Consider the following 12,543-nt stretch of genomic DNA (forward strand, 5'->3'; position numbering starts at 1 on the left):
GTAGGTAGACTAATAAACAGTCTATAAGGTACTCTTGTCTATTGATGAGAATGCAAAATTGTATAACCTTTTGGGAGAATTGGACATTAGTGACTGAATGTGTCTCCCCAACATTCATATATTGAAACCTACCCTCCTCCTTGTGATGATCCTATTAAGTTAGGCTTTTGGGAGGTAATTAGGATTAGATGAGGCCATGAATACGGAGCTCTCATGAATGGGATTAGTGTCATAATAAAAGTTATGACACTGTAGTTTCTTTCCCACTGTACTCTGTCATTTGAGGGTACAATGAGAAGTCGGTGGTCTATAACCCTGAGATTTCACCAGAGCCCGGCCATGCTGAAATTCTAGTCTTGGACTTCCAGGCTCCAGAACAGGGAGAAATATACTTTTGTTTATAAGACATGCGGTCTATGGTATTTTGTTACAGCTGCCTGAACTAAAACAGGCAAGATCTAGCAAATTACGTATAATCTACCTTTCCACCCAGCAATTCCACTTCTTAAAATCTATATCCAAAACAACAAATGCACAAGGCTATTCACTGCATTTATTTGTAAATAAAAGTATGAAAACCTAAATGTCCATCAGACTACTTAAGAGTCCTATAGTATTTACAGAAAAGATTGCAGAAAAGATTAAGAATTTACCTCCATATACTGATATAGAATAATCCTCTGAATGTATTAAGTACAAAAAAATTGAAAGTGTTTTTACAGTATGCTATTTTGTAAGGTAATGGGGAAGATGTACTCATATTTTCAAAATGAAACAATGGACCCAACATTTAATAAATATGATTATCTACAGGAGAATAAAAATAAGCAGAATGGAAAAGGTAGAAATTCAGATACAATTTTTATGACCCCATCTTCTCATATAGTTTCAACTTTGGGGTCAGGTAAATATTTTATACAATTTAAAAATAAAATTAAATAAAAAGTATATCCCTAGAAATTAAAATATGAATTAAAACAACCTAAGTGTACATTAAATGTACAGCAATTATGCTTTAACCAAATATTACTTCAGTTGACTCTAAAACCAGCGGGGGTTTTTTGTGTATTTTTAAAATATATCTTTATTGGTTTCAGAAAGAGGGAGGAAGAGGGAGAGAGAAACATCAATGATGTGTCATTGATCGGCTGCCTCCTGCATACCTCCTATTGGGGATCGAGCCTGTAACTGGGCATGTGCCCTGACCTGGAATTGAACTGGTGGATCTCCTGGATTGTAGGTGATGCTCAACCACTGAGCCACGCCAGATGGGCTAAAACCAGCATTTTTATTGTTTATCCTTTTGAAATATATTCTAAGGACAAAAAGAATTACAAAGGCATCTTAACTGCATCCATTGTTATTTCCAAACATGTGTTTAAGATAAATCAAATAGGTAATTATGTTAATGTTGATAGAAACCAAGATTTTTAGGCTAAGAAAAAAAATTACATTAACATCCAAGAATAAAGTAAAAGCTCCTTTTGAAGATTGTAGATTATCTAAAAATATGAGACATTTCCAATCCTTGCATGTACAGGTTATCTGAATCCATTCAAGCCTGTAGTTTACAACTTCCTTAAAGATGGCACTGGGAGCTCGATTTCTTGTTTACAGTTCTTCCTTAAGGAGGGCTGCTGGTTACCTGTTGCTGGCGATAACAGTAACAAAATCCTCTGGAATGTTACCTTGCCTGCCTCAAGTGAATCCTTCTTAAAGACTGGTTAGAAACTCTAAAGGATAGAAAGCTGGGACTGCACTGAACTTACCCACCAAACTCTTGTGCCTGCTTTGCTAATAAATGTTTCTTTAATAAGTGTGTGAATGTATGGCTATTCTACACTCACTTCAACTTTTGTGGCCACTACCTATCTACCAAGAAGAACCCCAGCTTCAAGCATGACGAAGTTAGCTCAGGTCAGTTCACAACAACTGACACACACGAAGCCATGTTTTTCAAATTTATTCTAAACATTTCACATTAAATGAAAGTTAACCATAGTCATTACAGAGCATTACAATAGTACATACATAGAACTTTTAAAAATAAAAGACAAAAGAATACAACCTTCAACAAGTTAAATGCCACTTCACTATGTAAACAAAAATAAAATGAAACCCTGATGCTAAAAAGATACCTATTCAGAGGTAAAATACATGTACAAAAACATTTAAATATTAACATAATCCACACTAGATCACATTCTTTGCAAGAGAGTACATATATTAGTACTCTGCATCTACAAAATTTCGGAATCCTGTTTAAATCAAAACCATCTCTGGTTTATGATACAGCATATAAGGCAAAAATATAGGCATTATTATCCAGTTCTTTAATTTCACTTGTATTTTAAGGCAAACTTGGAACTTTTTGCTTGGTGTTTTAAAATAAATGGGACTTACACATGGTAACTTGACAAAAATAATAATAAATTATACCTAGTTAAATATAATATAAAAGACATATGAATAACAACTTTTCTCTCTGCAGAGATGTAAACTGGATTTTTATTTGACTCCATATTCACACCAACAGGAAAACTTGTAAACCTATAGTATTTAAAACTTATTGTATTCCTCACTCTTTCAAATGTGTACCAACATTGAATCAATATACTGTAAGTGAAAATCCAATATATATCCAGCCACAGAATAATTGTATCTAATTAAATCATGTCTAATTCAAAGTGCTGTTTTACAAAGGAAAAAAAGGTTAAAAGGTAGAACTGGATGTTAACTTGACATGTGACATATTATAATTTCTTAACTTTCAGACTACAGAGGTTATGGAGGTTATCACAAGTTTATTGAACTCTGAGCAGTGTATTTATTGTGGAATCTGATTTTCCTGAAAATGAGCACTTAGGTGACAATACCAGAAATCCAACACCAAAACTGAAAACAGAGCATTATATGTACATATATTTCCTTCAATGTCAGCCAGAGCCTTGGTAATAGTTATTTTTTTAAGCTTCTATAATTTTGTTTTTCTACTAGAAAATATATTATCCAATTCTGGGAAATTCTGAATTCTACAGACGTGAAGTTTTTAAATAATTCTCTTTCATGCCAATAAAACCTAATTGAACACGAAAGAACACAAATGTTTATACATAAACTGGGTCTTTAATTACTTTTTATGATGTTGGATATAAGGAATTAGATTCACACTTTACCATAATAGTTATTTGGGTATAGGTCTCCCTCACTATATTTTATTCTTTGAGTGAAAAGACTATATCTAACTTATATTTCTGGCCTCTATAGCATCTAGCACAATATCTAATACATATAGTAGACCCTCCACATTTGTCAAGTTATCAAAATAATTTTCAAAACCTAATGAATGTCATTTTCCTATCACTTGATACCACTTCCTATAATTTCATATTTATTAATATCTAAAACAATATTAGTAATAACATAAGGAACTTACATAAATATCCTTTGGCCTATATTAAAAACCACTTAAGTTCTATTACTATATTCAACAAATATTAAAAAGCCAAACATTCCTGATTATGTCCTCATAAAATAATTATAAAAGGCAATTATCTTCCAACCAATTAGACAATCTCTATTTCTCACTGTCACTTTTTAAAAAAATATTTTTGGGCAATCTTAAATAGCTGTCTCCTTCTTGATTATATAAAATTATTTGTAACATCTTTAACCCTGGGAATTTATAATCAAATATCTTTATCCTTTTTAACATAAGAAACGTGGCTTTATAGTCACAATCTGTCAGCAGAGTATTCATAATGAAACTTCTCACGAATCTGTACACGAAGGTTCTACTGTAAAGTTATTAGTTGTCAGTTCACATTAATACCTATAGTTGTTATGAACTATATATCAGGTTTAGCAAACCTAAAATAAATATTTCTAAATTTGTTTCTTTTTTTCTCTTCCTTTTACAGGTTTCATAATTTTTTTCTCTGGTATATGGCTTCTACTATTGCCCCAAATATTTCACATTTACTCTTCTTAACATGAAATTCAAATTTTTCCAAAATAGTGATCAACAGATGCTTTTGATCTAATTTTCCAAATGATTTATATATTTTATACTAATCTGATAGTGGCAACGATACATTGAGTAAAACATTATTAAAATAAAATATACAGTATAGCTGTTTACAGTTAAAATAATTTTCCAGTCTTCCAAATTCCCTTCTGGGGGGAAAGGATTAAATATAGAATAACATGATGTATTTAACAACTTTATTGATATAAATAGAAAATTGAGTTGGGAAATTTAAATTAAGTATGTGATGAAATCTATTTTAAATTGCTTTTCTTTAAATAAAGTCTAGGCCAATCACAATAGTGCACCTTGTTTCTATTCAATAGAGTTATTCAAATCAATTAAAAAGTTATTGCTATATATCATTGTTATTTAAACAAGCAACATAGAAAATACTAAGCCTGTCAAGTTTATTAGTAGCTCCTGTTGAGTTCTTAATCAGAAGAGACTAAAAATTACTTGCAAGGTTTTATAATCTGTGCAAATATTCATAAAGCATGATACTACCTATGTTTAAGGATGAATTTCACATAGTTTGGTAGTATATATTTAAATCTACAACTGGCAGTTTATGGAAGAACTAGGAAAACAGCAAATTGTCTGGCTACAGTTTTCAAGAAATAACATGTCTGCTAACAAATTAACTTACATTTTATAATTACAAATGGCTTCTTAACAATAGTTTAGAACAATGTGGCACTTAAGAATGCAGTATAATTTTTCTTACAAATATACACTGGTTTTGCAGAGACCATATAAAGAAATGGTGGGCAAGTTAAAAAAAATCATGGAAAATAAAATGACTACAGTAACAAAAACAGAAGTACCAACATCCTAATAAAATGCAAGGTAATGTGTTCAAGTCTAACAGACATTTACTAAAACATGCTAAAACAAAATGAGTCAACCACTTCTTTTAAATAAGCTGTCACTTGGCAATAGCAAACTATTTTGCTTTAAAAGATTATTTCTTTAGTCAAAGTAGAACCAAATTTAGAACCACTACTCAAGTAAACATTGAGTTCCAGTTTTCCTCCATAACTTTAAAATATTCAGTTACCTAAGAAATGTACAGAGTAATGCATAACTGCCTAGTACTTTATATTTAATGCATATATTTCTGTTTTTAAGAAGGACATGTTATATCTAGCACAAGAAGAAAGAAGATCAAAAATGTATTTTTTAAATCACTGTTCAGGAACCATGATAAACATAACATAGGCATTTAGATAATTTTTGGATGTTAACATTAGTATACTCACTAACATTTTTAATAAGCACAAATAAATCAAGCCAGTAAAAATGAAAAAACACTATCAAAACATGTCATGCATATCTCATACTGAACATCCAAAAGAACGTCATTATAGCCTTGTTATAGCTCCTATAGTTAGCACCATTTTTGTATCTGAAGACTTTGAAAAAGCAAACCAATGTCTTAAAAACTGAAATTATTATAAGGATATATGAAAAAATTCAATATGCACTAAGGGTGATACTAACCAGTTGTCAATTATTTACATCAACACTGGGAAGCTTGCTATATACTACTAAAAAAACCCACTGATATGCTTAACTCTATCCATGCCAGGCAAAGCATAGTTGGATAAGTAAATTCATCCAGCACTGACCTGCCATGTAAAAAAGATATAAACAGTAAATATGACTTCTTTAAATAGGCCCCCAAATATCATGATAGTAAAAGCATTTGTCTTGCAAAGTTATTACATCCTCAGCCCTAAAGCCATTTAGCAGGAAGAATGTCCAGGTGATTCACTATGGCATATATAATTTATACCCCTTAAAAGTACCCTCACTGCCCAAAAAAGAAAGAAAAGCAGCCCTTTATTTAAAATGTGAAGTATATGAATTTACACCCAACAGACATCAGTGCACTGTCCAGTCATTCACTACACTCCAGCATCTAAACATCATTCATCCTAGTAAATCATGGTGCATATCAAGAAGGAAGAGAGCTAAAATTTAGAGGAAAAAAAGCAAGTTTTTCTTCACATCTACACTTAAGAACATAAAACTACTTTATGCCAGTATTAGAGGGGGAAAAAGTGCACAATTCAATTGGCAAGATTTTTCTTTTTTTTTGATTATTGATTCACCGTGTAATCAAGAGCAACCAAAGCTACTTGTCAGGTCAAAGTACCCAACAAACGTTGAGTCTTCATGCCATTTCAAGTTGAAAAGAAAGCAATGTGGCTTTGGGGTTTCAGATAATTGGGCATCCTTTCATGCGGCACGAGGTTCATCACCTCACTGTTTCCATGAGTCCACACTTGTCAAAGTGCAGTTAATCCAAAATTGCAGCGACAGTATATCATGCCAGCTGAATCCAGCCATGTATCTGAGATAGGGTCATATTTCTGCACAGTGTTCAGATAGGAAGATCCTGAGTGACCACCAACTACATAAAGGTAGTTATCAATTACTGCAGCACCAACTCCTAGGAAAGGTGAATAAAAATGGAGAAAAAACATGTTAACCATCTAGCAGACTACTCACTAAAAAGAAATGAATTTGTATTTTAATGCTTTCTTAAAATACATTTCAACAATCTACTATTAATTATACAAGCCATATAGTAATATGAGCTCATTGGGAAAATATCCCTGAATATAAAAGTAAAGAAAGAGCTGAAGACTTCCTTCACCTCTGCTCCCCAATCGTACTCTCCCTCTCCTGCACCACAGAAAAATACTATTAAAAATGCAGTAATTCCTTTCCTACAGTTTGTGTTAAACTATTTGTCACTATCATTAGATTATAAACTCCTTGAGAGTTGGCACCATTTTTAAATTCATCTTTATATTCCTTTAATATTTTGCACAGGATTGTGCATATGGTAGGTACTTAATAAAGGCTTGGATGAGTTAAAAAAAAAGAATGCAGTATAATACACCACCCACCTTGACTATTTATGAATCAAAATGTTTGTAATGCAACATTTTTAATGAATATGAATGAACATTAAAAAAAAAGACTGCAATATATATATCTTTCCACATGCTTTCTTCTCAATTCATATTCACATATACAGGGTGTCCCCAAAAAATATATATGCACAACTGATAGCTCAATTGATGCTTCTTTCTTTTCAGATTCAACCCACTGAAATAAATAATTATTCAAAGTGCGTATATATTTTTGGGGGACATCCTGTATTTTTCAAGAAATCACTCATTTTTACCAGGTTTTCAAACACAAGTATCCTGTTTTTTGAAAGTTTGAGTTACACCATTTTGCTTTTATGAAAGACCTACATTACAGTTGACCCTTGAATATAGGGGTTAGGGGCACCAACACCTGCACAGTCAAAAATCCGAGTAGAACTTTTGATTCCCCAAAAACTTAATAGCCTACTATTGACTGGAAGACTTACTGATAAACACAAACAGTTGATTAACCCATATTTTGTAATTATATGTATTATGTACTATATCCTTACAATGAAGTAAGCTAGAGAGAAAATATTATAAAAATCAAAATGAATAGAAAATATATATACAGTATTTTTGGGGGGGAACCCATGTATATGTGGACTTGAGCAATTCAAACCCATGTTGTTCATGGGTCAACTGTACCTGTTTCACTAACCAAAAGAAATCTGAAGAGGATTTTCACTTTTACAAAAAACAGCAAAAAGAGAAACTACCATTCAGCATGTTTTGCAGCATATGGTTATAGAAGCAGCATGTACCAAGAAGTGAGAGTGGCACCGCCAAGCTCCTTCCCTGGGAAATACCCTCAGCACCTCAGTATCAAGCCACCTAAGGTAATTGCTTCTAGGCTTTAGCCATTTCGGTTTAGAAAAGGTTTCATAGGAAAGCTCTTTTTTCGGGTACCAGAGGAAACCTGTATATTGAAATACTTAAAATATCTATTGAGCTACATAACTTATGCTCTTAAAGAACAGAGCTACCTAAATTTTTTACATTCTTTTTTTTTATGGCTTTCTCTCTCAGTGATGGCACAGAAACTAATTATAGTAAACAACCAAAATAGTTCACTCAATTTTGTCCTTTCAGTTTCCTTTGCATGTTTATGTTTCATGAGTTTCTTAACTCACAAATGCAAAGAATATTCGCAACATACTCCATCAGTAACTTAAAACTTTCCCCTTAAAATAATGTTATTTAGTTAGACTCAAAGATAATTTCTTCTTTTCCTTGATATATCTGTTTTTCTCCAGGAACTCTGAAATTCAACCTTTTCTTGATCGACGATACCCCTTCAGGAGGAGAGAACATTTGAAAGGGAACATATAGGCTGCTAACGTGCAATAAAAAACAAAATACATCAGGGGATTCTGTGTGTGTGTGTGTGTTTAACATATAAAAAGATGACATTTGCTATATGGATAAAAAGAGCTTCTATAAGATGCATTCTATTACCACCATTTCTCAAAATGTGTTCTCCAAGTTTAAGAAATCTTAATATGGACACTGGCATATTAAAACCACAGTAAAGAAATCTATGTGGTTTTGTCTATTCTAGTTGTCTCTCAACTTTACCGCAAAAGTTTTTGGTTTTTTCCTGAACAAGTAATACTCTTTACTGTTATATTCCAAAGAACTACTATTCCAAGAACATCACTATAAAAATATTGTCCTATATGTTAGAAATTAGTAAGTTGTTATTACCTGTTCTGGGTTCTTTCATTGGTCTACACACAGTCCACTGATTTTGATGAGGGTCATATCTTTCAATGCTTGACAAATGTGAGACACCATTATGTCCACCTACCACAAAAATAAAGCCCAGCATGACACCCACACCAAAGTGAATCCTTTTATCTGCCATAGATGCAACCATCTCCCAGGAGTCCTTACTTGGATCATAACGCTCCACACTGCAAATATTCACAAAAGAAAGAATTAATTCACATATTCTTTGTGTCACTTTTCCTACTAAAGCAAAACTAAACCCTACCATTTGAACTTTCAAATGTTAAATAAATAGGCAGATATAAAACCAGAGTAGTTTGTCCCAAATGTTTTGATTTTGCTGGTGAAATTGCAGGAATAAAAGCTTACCAAGTGGACCAGGTGCAAAAATAGCCATATGCTATCACATTATATTGTGTAAGCAGCAAGGTATATTAATGTTATAGAACTTTTGGAGTGAGAAAACCTGGGTTCAAGTGCTAATGCAGCATATCTAGAGCTGAACGAACCCTAGCCTTATCACTTTGGATTTGTGTAATCCTGGATAAGTCTTATTTCCTCTCACCTGCAAAAATGACAATAATACAACTTCAAAGATCCACGTAAGAATAAAGTCAAATGAGTACGCACGTGAAAGGACTTGGAAAATCACATCTGAATATAGGTGTATTCTAAGGATACTAAGAGTCTTCGTCTACACAGCTAAGGAAAGGGGAAAGAAGATGAGGACTTCTTTTCTTACAGTAGAATTCACGGTGGTTTACCACAAAGCAAAAACTGCAGATTTCATAGCACAAACTGGCTAATCATAATAATCTCAGAGTGATTTAGGAGAATTCAGGGATTTAAGTCAAATCTGCATTCCAGGGAACACTTGGCATTTCCAAGCTGTACTATGGAAATCCAAATCAAGTCAGAATTTCCAAAAGAGCTTCTCTAGAAAATCCCAGAAGGCCTTGTAAGCCAATGCTTTGCCTTGCAGTGGCACAAAGGCAAGCTTGTTAAACTTGTTCTGGTTTTAACCTTACTTACCTCTCAAAAAAATCCTAAACCATTTGAGAGTCAGTGATGTAATCCTGGAGTTAGGATAGAGACTAGACTATGGACTAGACTAGAAGGTAGACTAAACTATAACTGTTTCTAAAAGGACACCACAATAAAAACCATTAGAGCAAAATCACTGGACAAGAGTTGATAAACTATAGCAAAAACTTAAACTTCAAGAGCTTAATCTCAAAACTAAAATACTTAACATTTCATCTTATAAATCTCTGCCAGCAACTTTTCATAGAAATGTATGCCTGGGATTCAAATATTTTTCCTTCAATTAAGGAAACAATAAAAAAAAGGAATACTTTAGCTTACACAAAAATAAATAAAAATGTATAGATGAGATGCTGTTGTGCTATTACCTTCTCAGTCACTTAACAAACCATAATATATTTTTTCATTAAAATGCTCACAATAAATAAAACATATACCACTCTAATTAGTATTAGAGATAAAAATGTTTGGAACATCAATTTTCAACAAGGATTCAGAATGATGACTAATTTTCCATATAAGCAGTCACTTTATCCTTTTATTTTCCTCCTACATATTTCTCCTTTATTCAGAGAATACAAAATACAGAAATCTCAAATTCAAACTCTAACATAACTCAAATACATAATATATGTATGATTATAGAATAAGAATCCAGAAAAAATATTTAAATAAGGATTTAAGTTTATGATGTATTATAATATTGTATAAGCATATAGGGATTACATTTTTCACTTTTTTATTCTATTAAGCAATGCAACAACAGGCCATTTACACACACACACACACACACACACACACACACACACCACCCAAAATCTAAAGCTGTCAACTTAATCTTATTTTCAGATTTCTGAATTTTAAAATATGTCCATTTATATTGATTGAATGTAAAATTTAATAAGAGGCATTTGTAGGTATATATTAAATCCCCATTAAAACATTTATAATTATACTCACAGAGGAGATTAAATTTTCCAAAATTTCCCTTTTTAATTTTTAAAATTAAAAAGGGAAGTTAATTTGTACACACAAATTGTTTGAAAAACAGAAATTATTGTTAATAATATTTTTAAAAATCAATAGCTTGATTAAGTTAAATACCTGTTCATGTGGGCAGGACCATACCCACCAATGGCATATATCATTCCATCCAGCACAGCTGCAGCAAAACAACTTCGTGTTGTAGTCATTGGTGCCACAGGTTCCCATTTTCTTAATTTGGGAATATACTTTTCTACAGATTGTAAATAAGAATGTCCATCATAACCACCTAAAGCATAAAGTTCTCCTGCAAGTACTACTACTCCAAGGGTACTTCGGTGCTCATTCATTCTCTCGAGAGAAGCCCAGGTATTTGTATCAGGATTCCAGCATTCTACTGAATTTTCATGGTTTCTGATAGTGAAATCAGGACGCACGTCAGTTTCAATACCACCTATAACGTACACTTTTTGGTCTAAAACGCATATTCCAAATTCATGACGAGGAATGTTTAGGGGTGCCAAACCAATCCAAGAGTCATTCTGAGGAAAGTACATCTCCACACTAAAGAATAAGCAAAAAAAATTACATTTAAAAATCAAAATGGTCCACAAACAAAAATGTTTATAATCTCATTAGTAATCAGGGACATCAAGTTAAAACCACAATAAACCATGACACACTTTCCAGACTGGGAAAAAGTTAAAGTTAGATAACGACTGGCAAGAATGTGGAACAAGGAATAAATACTCTGTTGGTGAGAGTGTAAACTGGTAAAACTACTCTAGAAAACAATTTCACATTATCTGGTAAATTTGAAGATACACACATGTCTGACTCAGCAGTTTCATTCCTGTGTATGTATTCTAATGAATGCCTATTACAGCTTTGCACCAGGACACATATACAGAAATGTTCATAGCAGCACAACACAATCATCCGTCAAAAGAAGAATGACCGAATAAGATGGTATATATCCACCCTATGACTGAGCAATTCCATTCCTAGATATGTACCCAAGGGAAATGTACACATATATACATGTATAAGGATGTTAACAGATGCATTATTTGTACTAGTTAAAAACTGGATGTTTTTAAATGTTCCAAATGTTCATCAACCAAAAAATGAATAAACTGTGGTATATTATACAAGAGAATACTACATACACAGCAATGAAAATGAACAAACAGGTACATGCAACAGGGCTGAATCTTACACATATAATATTGAGCGAAAGATGCCAAAATTCAGATTATATTCTGCGTAGTTTCATTTATATAACATTCAAAAATATTTCTAATCTCTGTATTAAAAATAAGGATAGTGGTGACCTTTGGGGAGGACAGGGAGGGAACTCAAGAATGGTTTCTGGGTGTTGGTCATGTGTCCTATTTTTTTTTATCCTCAGCCAAGGCTATTTTTTCCGTTGCTCTTCAGAGAGAGTGGAGGGGGGGAGAGAGAAAAAGAGAGAGAGAAACATCAACGTGAGAGAGACATATTGATTGGCTGCCTCCCCCACAGGCGGGCTGGGTTGGAATCGAGCCCACACCGAGGTATGCGCCCCTTAGCTGGAATCGGATCCAGGACCCTTCAGTCCGAGGCCCGACACTCTAACCACTGAGGCAAAACGGCTAGGGCATGTTTCCTATTTCTTAAACTGGTTTGTAATATTCAACCTGTGATAATGCCCTGAGCTGTACGCTTAGAATTTGTAAACTTTTCTGCATGTGTGTAGCACTTCAATTAACTTTTATAATTAATATGTTCATTGTAGAAAATACTGTATTATGTCCATATAATACCACA

At 33.0% G+C, this 12,543-nt stretch overlaps 1 protein-coding gene across 3 annotated transcripts in view; it reads right to left on the minus strand.

Annotated features, from left to right (window-relative positions):
- Nucleotides 1-3,916: 3,916 nt before the first annotated feature.
- Nucleotides 3,917-12,543, minus strand: part of KLHL28 (kelch like family member 28) — a 40,605-nt gene continuing 31,978 nt past the window's right edge. For all 3 annotated transcript variants that reach the window (XM_081117648.1, XM_081117649.1, XM_081117650.1), the window contains 3 exons: nucleotides 10,855-11,298; nucleotides 8,683-8,891; nucleotides 3,917-6,485 (listed from right to left, as the gene is read on the minus strand). In XM_081117648.1, the coding sequence (XP_080973774.1) occupies nucleotides 6,322-6,485; nucleotides 8,683-8,891; nucleotides 10,855-11,298 (817 nt within the window). In that variant the 3' untranslated portion in view covers nucleotides 3,917-6,321. The remainder of the gene's footprint in view (nucleotides 6,486-8,682; nucleotides 8,892-10,854; nucleotides 11,299-12,543) is intronic.

This window comes from Miniopterus schreibersii, assembly GCF_964146895.1.
Source record: "Miniopterus schreibersii genome assembly, chromosome: 1".
NCBI classification, from domain to species: Eukaryota; Metazoa; Chordata; class Mammalia; order Chiroptera; family Miniopteridae; genus Miniopterus; species Miniopterus schreibersii.